At 41.9% G+C, this 19814-nt stretch overlaps 1 protein-coding gene across 4 annotated transcripts; it reads right to left on the bottom strand.

The window, feature by feature from the left end:
- Window positions 1–1260: 1260 nt before the first annotated feature.
- Window positions 1261–14379, bottom strand: lg20h10orf71 (linkage group 20 C10orf71 homolog). Of its 4 annotated transcripts, XR_009120425.2 has the most exons (4): window positions 14210–14379; window positions 3375–11639; window positions 2583–2647; window positions 2421–2498 (listed from the first exon to the last, which is right to left on the bottom strand). XR_009120425.2 is itself a non-coding variant. In XM_078787225.1 (3 exons), the coding sequence occupies exons 2-3, from the start codon at window positions 11484–11486 to the stop codon at window positions 1947–1949; spliced, it is 8664 nt and encodes a 2887-aa protein (XP_078643351.1). In that variant the 5' UTR covers window positions 11487–11639; window positions 14210–14379; the 3' UTR covers window positions 1261–1946. The 4 variants fall into 4 exon arrangements, 3 of the variants coding, with proteins under 3 accessions (XP_078643351.1, XP_057915007.2, XP_057915008.2); XM_078787225.1 differs by lacking the exon at window positions 2583–2647 and having other exon boundaries at window positions 1261–2498; XM_058059025.2 differs by lacking the exon at window positions 2421–2498 and having other exon boundaries at window positions 2500–2647.
- Between the last annotated feature and the right edge of the window lie 5435 nt (window positions 14380–19814).

Raw genomic sequence — 19814 nt, 5'->3', positions numbered from 1 at the left:
CCCAGTGTTTTGGTCCGGTCTTGTGGTTTAGTTTGTGTCCATCACATTGTGTGTCATTTTTAGAAGGGTACACGGCAGTGCTGAACGTGCATTTCCGTCATCCACAATTACTTGTCTACTTACGCTTGTCTCTCAGTGGTGCAAACGCTGCCAGTCAAATATGTTCACTCTTGTCTTTTTGTTTCTGCATGTGGTAATGATGCATTTCTGTGGATGTGTGTGTGTGTGTGTGTGTGTGTGTGGTGGGACTTCTCCCCCGTCTGGCTGCTGCATGGAGTGGCATGGGCTTGTCTTTTGGCTGTGGTTGACAGACTGTCCCAGCGGAATGAGGCCTGCTGCTTTATTGGGAAGCCCAAATTGCTGAGGCAGGGCTTCTGCTGTAGCGGCGTGAAGGCCGCCAAAGCCAAACGGAATCACAACAAAATGAACCCTTCTCGCTGTGAGTTGGCTTATGTTGGACGGGAGGGGGGTCACGCAAGTGGACTTTTGCATCCTTGTCAGAGTGTTTTGTGTTTTTTAGTCCAGTCAGTTGTACTGATGGGAGGCTGCTGGCATCCACAGGCCATGTTTGTATTTTACTGTGGAACATTAAACTTGTACACTCCATAAGTTGTACAGTATGTACCTCAAAACTCCTATTATTAATACTTTTATTCATGGTTAATTTCTTTTTACACTTGTACGACAGTAATGAATGTCAAATTTAAACTTAGAACTGCTCAAGGTACTGTTTGTAATTTAATTATATTTTGGTGGGAAAATATGCTAATAAGTCAGTAGTTTACTTCTTTTTACACTTGGATGATGACTCAGAATGACTCAGCAAGTGGCACATCTGCGACCAAGCTCAAATTTGCTTTTCATCATTAACCTAAATACTGGGTGTATTGTTTTATTTACGATTAGCTGTCATTAACTTTTAATGTTACTTCAAGTTTGACTATACATTTCTGTACAATTTCTACCACTAAATCTGATTAGGAGTTATTTTCCTACCAAGTTCCACGTATAGAAGTTCCTACCTGTATGCCCTACAATGGTCAATATGATGATGAGCTTCTCGGGGTAGGTAGAGCCCACTTGTGGTGACTATGGGGAGCCTGCACCACCACATCAGTGCTCTTTTGTGTCAGCCAAGGGAAATCAAAGAAATGACATTTTCATTCCGTCATTCATATCATTACATCCCATCGGTACAGTGGGCAAGGATTTGTTCCATACAGGAAAAAAATACCACACATACACATGTTTTAGCTCTTGTCTTTGTTTATTAACTCTCCCAGGATCATTTTCCCCTCCAGTGCGCTCCCTAAACAGCCCTTCATAATTGTTGTGCGTAATCAGTAAAAAAGATGTTTAATTTTAGTCATAGGCCCAGGGAATATTGTAAAAGTCAAAACAGGATGCTGACAGTAATATCATTTTGTTATTGTTTTTATTGTGTTTTCAAGTCACAAAATGAAGTCTTCAGCAGTCAGGTGATTTCTAAAAGGTAGTCATCCAATGAGCAGTTATTTTGTGTCTGTGTGTATTTTGAGCCACACTGCTTTGATTCACAGCAAAACACAACTTCCAACATTAAATACTCACTTTTCAGATCAAAACTTTTATAACATCGAGCTTCATTGAGCAGCAATTTACACCATCAGCAGAACGTTGACCATTTACACACATGCATCACCAAGCCAAGGGTTGTGCTATCACTGTGTTTACACAAAAGAGATATCTTACTATCTCCATTCATAAATGGAAATGGAATGGTGAACTCTGTAGCACAAATGTTTGCTTTATAAATATACATTTTCAGCAATATAATAGCATGGCACACGGTCAAACTAAAATATTCTGGTACTTTTTCCATATAAAAAACAGTAACAAAACGTATTGTGTAATGCATTGTTTCTACTGACATTCACCACAACCCCAAAGCTAGTCATCATTTTTCCTCACCAGTCAGTTATCTCCATAAAGTCGTCCAGTTCACTCATGGTTATAATATCGCAGGGTTGAAACATTGAGTGGGCTGAGTTATCATTTTCGCAAATTGTGCGTTCTGCAAGCTGTTTGTTTGTGTCGCACTCTGGGAACGGCTCTTGTGTGTTGTAAACAGTGTTTTGTGTTTTGTTTATATCATTAACTGTATCCATATATGGCGTTTGCTCCGGGCTGTAGCACTGACCCTCAGATTTCTGTCCGTTTTCACTGCTTTGATTTGTGTTGCAGCTATTTCGATAATACGCTTCCTCCTGGGCTCCTGAGGAGGATCTTTGGGAAGATGAAGAAGAGATACCAGCAGGTTTAAATACTTGTGGATAAGCTTGGTAGCCTTTGTAATGCACAAAAGGTTTATCAGCTGGCGAACCGTAAGAGTGAAGCTCATGTTGCTGTTTGAGCTGCAAATGTGGTTGGAAATTCGGCTGGGGGAAAACTGGCTTTGGCTGATGCTGGAAGATGCTCTGTCCAGACTCACGAACATTGAGCTGAACATAATTTCCCGTCTGTGGATCAAAGAAAGTCTTCATTTTCACCTCAATAGGCGCATCCACAAGAAAATACTGTCCAGAACCAATGTCTTGCAACACCTTGCGTTGTGTCAGTGGGTAGGAGTGGGGATAGCTTGATTGTACATGGTACTGTGTCACTGCAGCTGGGTTGGTGGCATAATGGAGAGTGGGAGAAGAAGGAACATGAGGAACCATCTTTGAAGCAATAGGGTGGGTAATTTGGGCAGAAGCATGAGGAGAGGACACTGGGAGGGAGATGGGTGCAGTGGCATGGGGTGTGGCAACTACATGGGGGGCATGAGTGAAGCGATGGGAAACAGAAACGTGGGGAGAGGCAGTTGTGTGGTGTACAGGCGCGGGGGCATTAGGGGTGGTCACTGGTTTGGACAAAGGGGCCGGGATGTGAGGAGGGGCAACACAGTGGTATGAAGGAGCAGTGGAATGGGGGTAGGCAACTAGGTGCAATATGGGTGCGGTGGAATGGGGCGTGGCGACTGGTTGCGGTAGAGATGCAAGGGGGTGTGTTACAGGTGCAGTGAGATGAGGGGAAGCAGCAGGGAGAGAGGCGGGCAAATTAGGCGATGCCACTGGATGTGATGCAGGTGCAGGGGGAGAAAGTGTGGCTACTGAATATGATATGGGCGCAGTGGAATGGTGGGGGGCAACTGATAGCGATACCGGTGCAGTGACACGAGGGGTGGTAACGGGGAGGGAGATGGAGACGGTGGAGTGAGGCGATGCATGAGAAATTAGGCGAGAGTGCTGGTTCTCTGTGTGCTTAGAGCTCGACCCAATAGTTGGTGCATAAGTGAGGGAGACAGGAGGGGAAAAATGCGGAGAAGCCACAGCATGGCGATTTGAGGACCATACCTCGGCGGAGGCAGAAGAAGGCCTACTGGAGGTTCTCTGTTGTGGTTTCTCCTCAGGGATTGCAGGGCTATCTTGGGTCACCTCTTTCCGTATTCTACGTGTAGTCAGCCTTTTAGCCCTGCGCAAGGCTTTGTCACTTTTGGGGGGAACCGTTGGAGGTTTTCCCGAACGAGACACATCACTGCTGAAACTGCAGGCTGAGACTGGCCTCTCACAATCATACAACCCTCGTAAATCTGCCAGGTCGGCTGCACTTGTGGCGTAACTCTCTACATCCTCTGACATGTTGCTGATGACCGAGCGAGAGTCGTCTTCATCCAGAGCAATGCTTCTCCTGGAGAAGGGTTTGTGACGTGGAAGAGGAGCTGAGCATTCCTTTGAAGATGCAGGCATAGCCATTGAGGATTTGTTCATAGGAGCAAGTCTGTTTAATCCTGTGGCTGAATCAAGATGGATGGGAGTTCCTGTGTTACGTCTCATTAGCTCCTTCTCGTCCTCCCTTCTCTCTGTTCTCCATTCCATGGGTGATCCCACTCTGGAATCTTCTCCAAAGTTCTTATGGAAGCGTGGTTTGACTGATTTGGTAAAACAAGAACCTTTTGTAGTGTTATCCTTCACTCTGAACATTAAGGGTTTGGCTCCCAGAGCAGGGGAGGAAGTATTGGAGCGGGGGAGTGATGGAGCAGGAGATGCAGCAGCTGGAGGCCTATGTGATCCTCTATGGGACCCAGTGTCTTCACTTGCCACAGGTACCGGGGAGCGTGCTCGTCTTTCTTTCAGTTTCTTATCTACGGAGGCGATGGTGTAGTACTGAAGAGCATCCATCATCAGGGCGGCTCGTTTCTGCTCCTCAGGCTTTGACATTTTCTCCATGGCTGCTGCTGACTGTTCTTCTTTCCTCTTAGATTTGGTCCCATCACCTCTGCTCAGTTCCTCTTCGGGAGCACTCTCGGCTCCGGGTAACTGCTTCTGTCTTGGTTGTGCACTCGCTTCCTGTTTGTCTTCACATCTCACCTGTTCAGCTGTTACCTGCCCTTCTCCCCTCTGCTGCTGCTCCATCTCTTCCTCTTGAATCTGTTGAATTCTCCTCTCCTCTGCATGTCTTCTCTCCTGAATCCTCTTGGCTAGACGTTGTTCCTCCTCGAGCACAGCTCTTATCTGCTCTTCCTGTTGAGCAGTTCTTTCCTCTTGGATCAGTCTGTTTCCCTCCCCAACCATGATGCTTCCCCCTTTATCCTCTTGACTGTCTGCTCTATTTTCCCTTTTCTCTCCAGTAGTTCCTTCATCATCCGTTGGATTTGCTATCCTTCCTTCATTTTGTTTAGCTTTTCTTTCTTCCTCCATTCTTTGTGCAGTTTCCTTTAGTTTCTCCCACCCTTCTGCTTCTCTTTGCGCACATCTTCTCTCATCTGATATAAAAGCTCTCGTCTCCTCTTTCATCACTCTCGTGCCTGCGGTTTTATCTTCCCTTCTCCTTGATACTTCTTCTAGTTTGGGTTCTGCTTCTTCGTGATAAGCTTCCAGCCTTTGTTTTTGAGAATTTTTTGATCTTGTTCCGTCGACTGTGTGTTTGTCTACGACGTTTTCTAATTGGCTTATATTTGATCTTCTATCTTCTACGTCAACTGTCTCCTGAGTGTTTTTTGCAGAATCCAGTAGTTTTATTGCCCCAGGGGGTTCTCCTGGTTTGCTGACTGAGGATGACGGTGGAGCTCGTTGTCTCCCAGACTTAGGCACTTCTTTTCCATCTGCCTCCTTTTCAACCTGAGTTTGTTGGTTCATTTCCCTCAGTTCTTGAGCCTGTCTTTCCAAAACTCCCTTGTGATCTTGGATATCTAAAATATTTTTTCCCAGTCTTACTCTGTCTCCCAGTTTGAACATCCCAGTTCGTTGGTGTTCTCTCTCAGTGATGGGAAAGACAACAGGTTTGGGCTCTTGGTTGACTTTCACACCAACGTCTGTCTTTTTTGGGAAAATGTTGTCCTTGGCAAAGTGCTCTTGGGGGTCAGAATTGAACACCGGGCGTCTGCTGTGACGTGACTGTATTAGCGGAAAGAATCCTTCTTTTTTGTGTGGAGGCAATTCCTGATTTGTGTTTTCTCTATCTTCAGAAACAATGACTTTCAATCTGGCGTAGTCCGCCAGCGCTGAGATCTCAGGAATTGTAGACACTCGGTTTTTGGGTTTTGATTGAAGTTGGGGTTCCTCCCTCTTTGGCTGTGAGTTTCTTGAGCTAAGTCTTTCCTTTGCTGATAAACTAGATCGAACTTCTGAGTGCTGTTTTTTCTCATTCACATTGTTTATCTTTTCACTGTTTTGCAAATCCTTCTGTTTTGAAGGGTTCTTACCCGCTACTCCTCGTGGCTCAACACTTAATGTTGAAGATTCTGAGTTACTCTCACTTGTTTGTTGGTCAGGACATTCCATTGCCTTTGAAACCGACAACGTATCTCCATTACTTCCGTAAGATGTATTTACTTCTGGTGTGCCTTGAACTTGAAAGTAGTCTCCTTCATTGGGGGGTACGTTTACTGTTGTGTCATTCATGTCTGCTCTGTCTGCCTCCCCACTATGGGCTGTTCTGTCTATGCTGCGGTATTGATCCATGTTCTTCAGTGAGTCTGCCAATTTTCTCACGCTGGATAAAACATCTTGTACACTTAGTTTGTCTTCCAACTTATCTTTCATATGCTCGTCACAGCTTTTTGAAGAAGGATATTTATCTTTGATTGATGTGCTCATGCTTTCATCTGGGTTCGATAATGCTTCTTGGTCATGTTCATCAATTTTAGCCACATTAGCGTGTGTTGTGTTGGGATTTTCCCCCACATTGTCCATCTCTGATCCTCCTGGAAGTACTCTGATGGCAATGCTGTCTATATGGACATCTTCCTGTTGATTCATTTCTCCAGTGTGTGTCTCATTTGACGAGTTGGTCATGTCATTGCTTTTTTCTGTCAGTAGGGGTGCACTCTTATCCCCAACATCACTACATTTAGATGGCTTTATGAAAGGTACCACATCCTCTTCCGGGGATGGCTTGAGGAATTGAGTCTCTGCAACAATCTGGTCAGAATCCTTGATGTAGTTGATTCCTGAGTTTATTACTTTGGCTCCTGTTTGCTTTAACGGTACATTTATTACTCCTGTATGAATTTCCTCTTGATATGTGAGGTGGTTCTTAACCGAGTCTTCTTTGGATGTTTTAAGTGTGTTGTCTGCTCTTTCTGCAGCCTTTATGTCCTGGTCCTGTTCATAGTGGAGTTGAGTATCAGTTGGCATTTTATTTATTGAACTGAAAGTGAGTGCAGGGGTCGCATCTTTTCCAGTCAGCGCTTCATTTACTTGTATTTTGCTTTGGGATCCTGCACTGATATTAGACCGCTGCTGCAGGGGAGAGGCCATTTTCTCAGCGACATTCTCATGATGCATATTCATACTGATATTCATTTGAGTGTCTGCAGAATGTGTTTCCTTTGCATTTTCACTACACATATCCAACAGAAATTCATTCTTCATGTTCATTTCTACACACGATTGGTCAGTATTACTTTGTTTGTCATGCTTTCTTTCGGCAACAGTTATTCCCATGATCTGCGGACTGTCCCTGGCCCCACAGACCTCACTTGGATCTAAGACTAAATCCTTGTGGGCTACTCTTTGTTTGCTTGTACAATGTGGTGACTCCTCCAGGTCATCAGAGTTTAATGCAGGTTTGCATATGACATCTTCCACTTTTTCTGACTTTTCTGCAAGTTTTTCTTGCAATTTTACTTTACTTTTATTTGATTCTTGATGCATATTTTGTTTTTCAGGTTGACCTGCTTGTGGCTGAACCTCGATTAAGCCTTCATCTGTTCTCACAAAACTGGGAGCTTTATTCATCACTGCAGGTGCTTCAGGTACAGAGTCACTGCTTTTCATATGGTCTACAGGAGCTTCCTTTGGCAAGTGATTGAGAGTTTTACCGCTTGTTCCTTCAGAGCTGGAACACGTTCTGACAAGCTCGACCCCTAATGTTCCCTTCTGATGTTTTGAAGTAATATTGCCGGGCATTGCGCTTCCATTGCCTCTCGACACTTCATGCAGTGGGGGCCTCTGTTTTCCATGAAGATTCTGACTAGCTGGTATTTGTTTGAAAACTTCCATGATGGCTGAAATCTCTTTCTCAGCGTGCGCTTTTATTTTGGAAGTCAGGATTTCCTGTTTTGTCTGAGCTTTCTCTTTATGGGGCAATGCTTTGGTAGCAGTACCATGTAGGCCTTTACTTGGTAGAGCGCCACACTCCGTTTTCCGTTTTCTTTCACAATGTCTCTGCTGTACGTGAGACTCGACATCAGATATTTCAAACTTTTCAACTTTGACGTCCATTCCTTTTTCTGAAGCAATATGATCAGTTGCGGTATTTTCAGCACAGGTCGGTAATAATTTGAATTCTTTGGATGTCTCACTGTAAACATAAAGACTTTCATTGGGCTTTACTTCCTCTTTAACTTGCTTTTTGGTTTCATTCATTATTATGGGATATTCATTCTTTGACTTACTGTTATCAACTTTTGTAACATTATCAAGGGATAGGGCTGATGTTACACTGGCATCGGTTGATGCCACTTTGTTTCTGCCAAGCGAAACTGCGTTTGTAAAGCCGTATTTTTCTCTAAGACGCTCATAGTAATCATCCCAATGATCTGCTTTTGAAGGACTCTCTTTTTGTTGATGTGTTTGTGTTGGCTGAGGCTGTTCTTTGCTTTGCTTGATGGTCACCTCTTCCTTTGTGACATTTTCCTCCACTGTGCTCGTTTTACTTCTGACTTTTTCCTTTTGCTCTGCTTTCATTTTCTCCTTTATCTTTGCTAACTCTGCTTTAGCTTTGGCTAACTCCGTCTTAACACGCTCGACTTTGTTAGGCTCACTTTTGACATAATGTGGCGCTGCTGGATTTGTCGGCTTTGTTAACCTTTCCTTTGTGTGTTGTTGTTTTAGCGATGCTACCTTAGCTAGGTCCATGTTGATTTGCTCCAGTTTGACCTCTTCTGCTTTCCTGGCCACAGAATTAGCCTCGATAGCTTCATGATTTTTTACTGAATTAGCTTTCTTTTCTTTTACATCTTCAACATTCTGTTCATCTGTCCTTGTGCTGCCTTGTTCAGGTTTAGCCTTTTGTTTTGCTTTGTATGCGTTTATTTGCTTTGCTGCAGTCGCTTCTGTTTTAAACTTTTCCTCTCTCACTTGCTCTTCCATTTTCTCTTCACCTTCTTGCTCACTTCTGACATCATCTTGAGCTAGTTTAAAGCCATCTTTTTGGGAGCTTTGTGTTGTCTCCATTATTACCTGTGGGCCGTCCAGCTTCTCTTGTTCTTTAACGTCATGTGTTTCATTTTTTAATTGGATTGTTTCAGCTTTTGTGTTTTCCTCAATTGAGTCATCTGTTTCGTTCCCTCGTGTCTGCTCCTCTTTCTCCTCCTTTTCTTCATGGTGTTCTGATTTCACCTTCACCGCCACATTGGACGTTGCTGAGCAAACCGGTTCTGCAGACTTATCTTTGAGAGTCTCCATATGCGTCCCGCACTCTACTTTAGGCAGCGTTACTGGCGACTGCTCTGACTGCCTCATCAGTGTAGGCTTTTGCTCAGCCTTGATCTCAGTAACTGGTCCATCTTTCATTTGGTTGACTTTTGGGTGAGAAGAAGCCACCTCATGGACTGAAGATGAACTGTTTTGCGTATTAGATTTGATTGGCTCCTGGTTGTCCTTTAACACTGCGGCAGATAGATTATCTGTATTTACTTGTGGAGTGTGTAGCTGTTGCCTTTTTATGTCTTTATTCACGTTCTGTTGACTTTCATTTTTGTATTTTGGTGAACAGATCTCCTCTTTTACGGCGTTTGCTAGGATGTTAACATGAGCAGGTTGGTCTTGTTTCCAAGGCGCTACAGCTGTTTTCAAAGTACACTGATCTGTGTTTGAACTTCTCCATCTTTCCTTTGAAAGATTATGATCCTCTTTGCGTTCCATCGGTTGACAGCCAGCTGCCTCTGCAGATTGCCTCACATGTGCTTCATTCAAATCCTTGCTTGTTGAATAGTCTTCACCACGTTGCTTCAGCACGTCTGCATCTTTCCTACAGGAAGTAAATGATGGCTGGACTTCAGTGAGGTTCTGCCCATTTGTTATTTGAGCACTGGTGTAATTTTCAACCTTCTCATCTTGCTTTTGAGCAGTCATATAGTCTGAAATCTGGCCTGCAGTGTTCTGAGAGTTTGTTCCTCCAGATAAGAGTCTAGGGCTGTGATGCGGTTTAACATACTGATGTGAAGTCGCATCCGTGCAGCTGGATTCATGACCATTTGGTTGTCGATCCTCAGGTATATCGATCACAATGTCCTTGGATTGCTGGAGAGCCGAGTCTTTGCTTTTTTCTACAGTCTCAAAGCTTTTGAATTTGCTCGGACTGTACGTACTTTTCACTCTTTTCCTGTTGTCTTTGAGATTGAAGAGGAGGCTGGTGGCTTTGGATTTGTAGCTTGACATTCTGATATCAGGAGTGCCCCCCCTGCTCTCTGCACGTACCGGGGCATGTTCCACCAGTTGGGGGGAACCTGCATACTGACTGGTTTGTGATGGCTCTGTTTGGGACACAGAAATCTTCGGTGAGAGCAGAGTGTTAGAGGTTGGAACATTTTGCTCCACTGTTATGGCATTGTAACCAAATGGTGTGGAGTTGTCACGACCAAGTGCTCCTCGTTTATTAGCTGCCGTCTCAGTTCCAGTCATTATTTTGATCTGTTGCTGGAGGGCTTTAACAGAGTTGATGGTGTCCTGAACATGGCAGGTCATCTCAGCGGTGGGTGATGCAGTTGATGGCCGCTGAGGTGGAGGTCTGTTGTTTCCAAGGCTATGTGTCCTCATCCTATGTGGATAATGCACCGCCAGGTCTGATTCACATCGCTTTTCTAAGGCAGAAGCTTTCTGCAACCTGGTGGATGTTGACGGGTTGTTTGGTACTGCAGGTGTTATCATAGTCCTGTGGTTCCTTCTATTCCTCTCTTGAAACATAGATGAACCATTCATTTGGGGATCCATGGATAGCTCCTTGTGCATGGGTTTTTGGCCCCATTTTGAGAACTCTGAACAACGCATAAACCCTGAGGTTTCCCCTTGTTGGAAAGGGAACCTGTTTCGATCTCTCCATACTCTAAAGGGACTGAACTCACTATGTATGAAGAAGTTAGTGTGGCAGTCCATATGTGTCATCATGCTGTGTTGACTGTGGGACGATGCCATGAAAGAGGAGGCAGTGTTCATGTGAGACACTGCAGCTGCTTCGGAGGAGTAAAGGTTGCCATCCTGGGGTGAGAACTGGCCAGTCAGGGGGAAGTGGCCGTTGGTAAAGTTTTGCTGATATGTTGTTGGCATGTTTATCAGAGCTGGTCTAGTCCAGCTTGCCTCATCGTTCCACTCTCTGAGTTGACCATCCATAACAGTTCCATCCTCCGAGTTAAATGCTCTGATAAGAGAAGAAACTCTGGAACGACTCCTTCGATGCTGCAAACTCAAATCTGACACTCCATTGCTGAAACAGCCTGGGTGCTCTCCTCTGAAAGATCTTTCTTGCTGAGACATTTCCATAAAGGAGTGTTGGAATGTGGCAGAAAGCCTCCCCTGTGTCCTGTCTTCATAAAAATCCCACTGTGGATTTCTGTTCATCTCTGCTCCATACATTCCTTCATGGGTCCAGTCCTGTCCGTACTGCTGCACCATCATGCTGAAGCTGTCATGTGCAGCTCTTTTGAGGTCCTCTCTGTCTCCGTCCTCTCTTTCGAGTCCACTCTGACCAAAGGCCAGCTGTCTGTCCCTCTGGATAGACGGTGATGAAGCGCCCAGGTCCGAGTCATTATAAACAGCTTCATCGCCAATGCAGAGACTCCTGAAGGCTCTGTCTGTGAGACTGCTGACTTCACGGTCAGTCTCGTCCAGGAAGGATCCGCCACTCGAGGTGTCGCTAAAGCATCCATCGCTGTACCTTCGATGTCCGCCACTTTTTCGCCTTGAGCGATTCGAGCGACTCGAGCGACTCGAGCGGCTCGAGCGACGTTTCTCCACTGAAGTCATGATGCAGGCTGGGTTGTGTCCTCAGCGGCTCAGCTATTCATTCAAGCATACAATTTTTAACTATTGGGTACAAGAACCCTGAGTTTAGGGTTCCAGCTGCTACTGAGCTGTGCATCTCACTTGACCTTTGTCCAAACATATCCTCTAAATGTCCTACAAGGCAAAACAAAAACGCAATTACCATTTTTATCATGGTTATTCTTATCCCAGTTCAAGTTTGAAAAATTAAGCTGTATTTGGGTGGGTGACTTTTTTAGTTATTTTAAAATATATCAGCCTAAACAAAATAAACAACACTAAGATATCAACAGTATTAGTTTATTAGGAAATTGACTCATAAAAAGAATATGTAGCCCCTTTTACACAGAGATATGTTGCAGTTCAATTACCGTGTTCTTTAACAAAAAATAATCCATTAATAAATGATTGCATGATGATTTCATGGTTGACTATGGTGTATTATTAGTCAAACAATATTTGAAGACGATGGTATAAGTAGTATTCAATCTACAATCACATTTCACGTAGTCAGCCATGGCATGTCTAACATGATTCCGTGTGGAAGTGGTACATTTTTGGCTATTTCGTCCATCTTCCCCACAGAGTTTTAAATCCTTTTTTATGTTTAGAATACAATAAATAAATGTGAGCCTAACTAGCTGCTAACTAACACACTTGGGTTATAGAACAAGACACTATTTAGACACACAAGGACATGCATCAAACAGAGCTGAACTGACAAGACACATGCAAGACAACCCAGTCCAAAGGCCATAAATCAAGAACTAAAAACACTATCAACCCAACACCAAGTCCAAAAATCTTGAAGTGTGTCTTGTTGCTGTGTGATACATAGCCTGCTGCCATTAGAAAATTCTCTCCTGTACAGTATGTGTTTCCGAAAACAGTCCTGTAAATCCCAGCACTCAATCGGCCTGACCTTCACAGGCGTGTTTGCATCAACCTGCGCTGTTGCTATGTGCACAAAAGACGTTATTTTGGGACATCAATTATTTGCATCAATTTAAATGACCTCATCCACGCATACACATAATACACATAATACACATAATACATATCCTACCAGTGTACTACAATAGCTGATAACACAATGGTAACTAAGGCTAAGTGTTGAAAAAAATCCCCATTTAAGTGGAGTTAAAAAAAATGTCCACATAAAAACACATTCACCCGTTGTCATTAGCCTTTGTTATCAATAATTAGTTATATTCATCAATTTAGTGATTTATTAGACCTACAAGGATGTGTGCAGTACCTTCATCAGCACATGCTAATGCTAACACAGAGCCCAGTTTTTTTTGCTTGTACATCAGTATAATGTTCTTTACAAATATAATACTACTTTGCATACATGTTACTCAGCTGCATTTCTAGTAATTGTGATGTCCAAGTTTTTCTGCACAAGGGCCAGAATAGTAGAAACAACTTTAAGTATGATTCATTGCAGTTCTACACCATTGCAAGCTACAATAATAAACATCGCTCTTTGATATTGTCAATAAATAATGATCATTAAACTTATTTGAAGTGTAGATCTTGTATTGGATCTTATTAGATGGAATCCATCCATACATTTTCGATACTGCTTATCCTCACTAGGTTCATGTCTATGCTGGAGCCTATCCCAGCTGTCTTTGGGTGAGAGGTGGGGTACACCCTGGACTGGTGGCCAGCCAATCACAGGGCACATATAGACAAACAACCATTCACACTCACATTCATACCTATGGACAACATATTTTTGTGCATGGTTCCTAATGAAGTGTGTATCTTTAAGAGGTCAAATTACAACACATACTTAGTTCAAGTACAGAATGTACAGAATCCTATATTGATAAAAAAAAAAACGTTGATAAAAAAAAGCAAAGCAAGCAAGCAAAAATCTTAGCTGTTCATTTCAAAACATATAATTTTAATTTTAACAGAATAAATTGGACTTAGCAAAGGCTAAAGCCAACAGAACACAGCCTTTTGCCACATCGGTAAACACACAAACAACATTGTTAAGCCACAAAAATAACATAATATGTAAGATTTAATTGCCATAATGATGATGATTATTATTATTAAAACATTAGTAGGAGAAGCATTAGTATGAGCATCACGGACGTATGCTTTAGGTTTAATTTAGCTACCAGACAGGAGAGAATCCAAATGTTCATTAATACTGTATCTTCTGGCCTGGAAGCCATCCACAAGTATTCAGAGAACATCTAAGCCCTGCTGCTACTCTGCCATATTGCACCGTCCACATTACCTTGCATTTAAATTGTTGACATACAACTCTTAATATGTGGTCCAAATATGTGCATGGTACTACTAGCGTTTACATACATGAAGTGTCTGATCTTATTCTAAGGCAAAAAATGCGAGTTGCCAGTTTGATTTCTTGTTTATTCTTGCATGTGACTGGTTTATTTTTGTCCAGTGACAGCTTCCAACGTTAAAACCTGACACCACGGTGACCTCCATTGAGAAGTCCAAACATAGACAGAAGCAATCTAGCAAAATATGTATTTTTAATAAATACTTCAAATGAATAAAAGCAGTCAGTCATCCGAGTCAGATTAAGGGTTTACATGTAATGAAATCATTATCTAAAGTTAGATTTTAAGACGGTCATATTGACAGATTTTAGGTTCCTTTTCCTTCTTGTCTTTTTCTATCTTGGAACAAAAATGCCAGGTGAGGTCTTAGCTTACCTTCCAAGTCCTTAATCCATCATTTGGACTCAAATCCCTCCCCCCCAACAGAAGGCCTCATTCATGGGGGGGTGTCCGGGTATCACCACCTTGGCGGCCTTCTTCTCCAACCCTCTATGAGGTCCACTGCGGGGTCTTGGAGGATCTGACCGAAGTGAGGCAGCGGGTCTCGGGCTGCAGATCAGACAGAAATAGAGGAGTTGTCCCAGAGAGAGTGTCCATCATGGGGGGGGCAGAATGGGGGCTTGGAGCTGGCGTGTAGGTCTGTGAGATCCTGTGGTGTCGAGTATCAGGTGGATGAAACAAACAGCCTGGCAACTATTTATAAATGAGGACGGCCATCTCTCAGGAATGAGCTTCTGGCAAACTGGGCAAATATTTGCTGTGGAGACGTTAATACACATTAATGTCTGTACATTCTGTCACTTTAGTGGATGTTAGTTGGGGGTCCGTTTTGGGTGGAGACGTAAATACCACATCTTCACGCTACATGGAGGGTCAGCAAGTCTCCACCCACTTGCTCTCAATGAAGGTTCCATGTTCTCTATCGTTTACCTACGCTTGTATCACTTCATTGCAGTCTAATAATCTACCCGGCTACAGCTTCTCTCAAGCTGAGAAGGCCATACGGCAGAGGAAGGGGCGGGTCTGTGCCGCCCACTTTCACCCCCAAGGGCCCCGCCCCCCTCCCCAAAACCCGCTGCTATAATAAGAGATTGCAGCAGCGGATCATTTCCTGGGATTCTTGGCGGGTGCAGGGCCGGCGTGGCAGGGTGATGGACACACACACATGGGCGCCTACACACACACACACACACACACACACACACAGAGCACCTCTGGAGTGTTTGATTTCTGTCTTCATTTGTCTTCATTTGCATTTGCAAGTATTGCAATGTGGTATTGTTTGGAACATGAACGTGGTTCCTTGCTTTTTTTCTTTTCTTTATTTCTTTTAAGGAGGCCGCAAAATGGCGCATCTCGTATGGATGTTGCCATAGGTTCCTCCAATTGATGACCCCGTGTTTGATGACCCCCTTATCAAACTATCTCCGCTTTGCCTAGCTCTCACTGGTTGTACTTTGGATTGGAGGCAACGTGCTAGCTAGCTAGTGTTATCTGACTAGCTCCTGGTCTTTAAATCAGCAATACGGTTAGTTTGGAGCGTGTATTTGTCCCACGGACAACCACAAGTGGATATCACGTTCATGGGGTGCTTTTTCACTGAACATCTTGCCATAGTACATTGCCATTAGTATCTTGCCATTATACTAAATATGTCTTGTCCTCCAAAACACTATTTGTGTGTGGTTGTTGACTAAACATCGACACATACTTTAGTGTGTCCAGCTATGATGTGATACTATAACAGGGGTCTCCTACTGTAGGTCGCCAGCTGAGTTCAAAGTATCAAAGAATATTTGTTTCGACCCAGTTTTTTATAATAACTGTTGAATTCAGACTGTAGACTAACTGATTGTGATAGGAAATGGCTATTAGCAACTCCAGACTCAGTGACCTTCTCTTTTTATGCACACTGTGTAATGCTACGCAGACCAGTGCTTTTGCTCCATGACTTACACGAAATAAACACAGTTAAGGATAAATTACTTACTGCTTGCTTCTCTGACTATTCGACATGACCAAGTAACGTTGGAAAGGCGTTCAGCAGTTTGTCGTCTAGTCCAGCTGCAGACTGGCCCAGGTTCACAAAACAGTCCAGTGGGAAAGGCTGTTGACAGATTTATATATTTTTCTTTTGCTGGTAGGGAATCAGGAACTTCAACCACTTCTATCTGATGTTTGCCTCGTTAGGAATAGCAGACAAATGTAGCTTTGCCTTACACCCAAAGAAACACCGTCATACTGGCATAAAGATACTGTATGTAGGATGATGACTTAACTATTTATCAGTGCTCATGTCAAACTTACCATGCAAAACCATGCAAAATACACTAAAATTAATTAACCAATGATGTTCAATATTTCAAATTAATGAAGATAAAAAAGTTAATGTTTTTAAAGTGTGCAGTAGTAGGTGCTTACGTGGCTTCAGGTCAAACGACTGAAAGGGTGAGGCTGTAAAAAGTTTGGGAACCACTGTTATGGTAATCACATGGTGATTAATAAATGCAAATGCAAATACAAATGATGATTATTTATTAATTATTACTTTGTAATTATTATTTTGCCAAAGTTTGCACATTTTAAAACCTTAAATATATATATATATATATAAAAACAATTAAACTGTGCAACCTTTACTATTTTTAAATATGTATGGAATGAAAAGGTGGCCAGTATATATGTCAGTTTCATCATTTTTAAAATCTTAAACTCCCAGTATGTGAGGAATAAAATAGGATGATTAAAAACCTTAGTACAAAAACTGTACATATACAAAGCCTATATATTTGAATATTTGTATTACATCATTAAAAAAAAAAGTGTTTGTATGGCCAGTAGTGAAGATTCTTGCTCCCTAGCTCCCCCTAGTGGAAATACCAGATGTAAGCCCCTCAACTAGGTCTTGGTCCTGCTGTAAGTGCCCATGTAGTTTTAGTGTTTGCGGCCAGTTGGACCCAAATGAGCATTGATCCCAAATGTTGACAGCAGGCCTTCAGTGTGCTGAGTCAGGAAGGAGGAGCCATGTTGTGGTGGTTATGTGGCAGACGGCCCACCTGCACATTACTGGATGCTGCATTAAGATGTGCTTCGTTAGTAATATCTCCATTCAGAGATGAGCTTAATTGATCCTAATTGATTGGCTTATTGATCAGGTCTGCTGCAGGAATTAAAAGGAGACGTCGTAATGTGGCGGGCTGTTTCAGGAGCTGGTTTCCCAACTCGTGCTAAGTTCAGGTGTTGTGCGAGCAAAAAGTGTATGTTGGTGTGTTTGTGTTTGACCGAATTTCTGCACAAATATTTCATTACTGCAACAAAAGAAGGCCATTAACTGCAATGTAAGCGTGGAGTCAAGCTGCTTGTCACCCACATTCTCACCATGTTTGTCTGCTTCTCTGGCTCCTCTCCAGCTAATTTGATATAACAATGCAACACAAGAGCGCCTCAGGACTTTTACAATTATCAATGATGCCACATGCTGCAGCTGAATGTCAACACCAACTTGACTTGTTTATGAAATATTAAAGCCTCGATTTATGAGCAGAACTTAATGATGATCGGAGTCATTAGAACTTCAGCGGGCTTTGTTTTGCCGATAATGATTAAATTCCACAACAGCTGTATTCAATTTTTGGGGAAGCTGAATGCATTTTTCCACATCTTTTGTAAGAACGGGATGGATTGTGGCAGCTGGTGGGGTACATGTTTAGGGAAAGGAAGTGGAATTGGGTGGAATTGGGAGAGGATATTAGCTGGCAGGTCACGGGGTGGATGTCACAGCCTTTTTTAGTGTATAACAATACCAACATATAGATGTATTGAAAATAATTCTATACATACATCCGTGTGTGTGTGTGTGTGTCTACAGTATATCACTTGCAGACTATTAAAATGCTCAGTAAAAAAAATGAGTATATTAAACTCAAATTGTGATGTTTTGGTGGAAAATAAAATACATTCACAATATTGACAAAAAAATATGTATATGCAGAATTTACACATATATACACACAGTATATATATTCAGAATAATTGTATGATTATTTTTTTGTATTTTTAAAGTATGAGGCACTCATAACATGATTCACTTAGTACAGTGTTTGAAACCTGAATTATTATCATAGTTTTGTTAAATAAAAAAATATAAATAAAAATATATATATATTTACAATAATGGTAAAAAACATAAAGATTACAGTGGTTGTATTTTTTTAAGTTAGAACAATTAAGACATTTGAAAGTGATCAGTATATTAGTGAGTAAACTAAAATGATGCTGTTTTCGTGGGAAATAAAATACAATATATTTGAATTTAAAATAAAATCCATTTTTGATGGAAAGTAAAATATAAATTCACAATACAAAACCATTATTTATTAAGTTTTTAAAAGATTCCACATTTGGAGACTAGCATGTTTTACTTTATTAGTACATGTGAAATAAAACTGAATATAGAATTCATAATAATGACAAAAATATACAGAAATTCTGATGATGTTTTTGGTGTAAACTAAAACATACCTTCAGAATAATAATACAAAATATGCACCAAAATAAGACCATTGAGAGACTTTTAAACTTTATGAGTATATTTATTGCCATGATGCACGTCTAATGGTGTGTTGTGTACAGTGTGACTTTAGCTCTCTTCTTCTTGTCTCAGCAGGGTGTCACTTCATCAATTATTGAAGCTCCACTTCACGGTAATACATAATTTCTCATCAATTATTCACGATAATGTGTGTGCAGTTGACTTAATTGTGTTATTGACTTATCAAAAGTAATTTCCTGAAAATCCTCCAGGATGTTGTCAGCTGATGTTGAGTGAGGAGGCGGTATCAACCGACAATAAGAGTACAAATAAATAGAGGAGATCACATTTAATGGGCTTTATTAAGACACAAGGAGAAGATTCCTAAAAAGTAAATAATAAGCATCACTCTAAGGTCTGCTCTCCTCGGCGTTGAAGAGGAGCTGCTAAATAATGGATAAGAACAGATGGCTGCAGCCAGAGGAACATGAGCGACTACATCTTTAATTGTTTTAAAGAACATGTCACAACAGGAGCAGCGGTGTGTTTGCTGTCGGACGGACGTCGTGCTAACAGAATAGTGGAGAAGGGGGGGTTGGGGGGGTGCCACATGGACGTATTTACACTGGGAATGGCTGATTTGATATTTAGATTAAAGTGCACTTTCACTTCAAGATCAACAAGAATGGAAAGATTGACGTGTGGAAACACACGAATGCAGCAAAGCCCTGCCATTAGTTACATGCATCAACATTCACAATAAGTTAAGTATCGGCCCACCGGGGAGGAAAACAAGAGGAATTGACATAAATTCACATTATCCATTGGTTATTAGTGGAAGTTTACATTTAAGGCCGAGTGATTTATACTCTGGCCAAATTTTCAGTCCAAGTGCAATTTTATTTGTTGAATGAGTATATTTTTTAGTTAAATAAATAATACATAAAAGTGGCAAAAGACTGTGAGAAGTATAATACATTTTCCAGGCTGTACTTTGTGGCGTTATAAGAACTCATTTTGCCTTAAACATATCTGAAGTTAGAAAAATGCATTTTTCTTCATTTTTCTAAAGCTGCAACGCCTCCCCTGAAGTGTCACACGCTCAAACTCCATGTGTTAAAGCAAAAAAAATAAAATCAACAAACTCTTTTTTTCCTAAAGGATCCTGTTAATCTAGAGGAAGCTAGAAGAGCATCGGTGGGTAACCTACGGCCTGTGGGCCATACATGGCCCATGAGAGCATTTGTTTCGGCCTGCCGTGCAATTTTAAAAACCTCAAGGGAACCTGAGCAAAAACCTTGGCTCATAACAGTATAATAATAAACATTTGTATAATTGGTACCTCATAAATTTACTACAGCACTATGAGGACTTAAAGCATTGGATGGAGTGCATGTATTGAGACCAAAATAATGAAAATAGTATAGTAATAGTATTACACAACATCAC

The sequence above is a fragment of the Doryrhamphus excisus genome, linkage group LG20 (genome assembly GCF_037039965.1).
Source record: "Doryrhamphus excisus strain RoL-2023G ecotype Guam linkage group LG20, RoL_Dexc_Guam_v1.1, whole genome shotgun sequence".
In the NCBI taxonomy this organism is placed as follows: domain Eukaryota; kingdom Metazoa; phylum Chordata; class Actinopteri; order Syngnathiformes; family Syngnathidae; genus Doryrhamphus; species Doryrhamphus excisus.
This window is presented reverse-complemented; position numbering and strand designations above follow the sequence as displayed.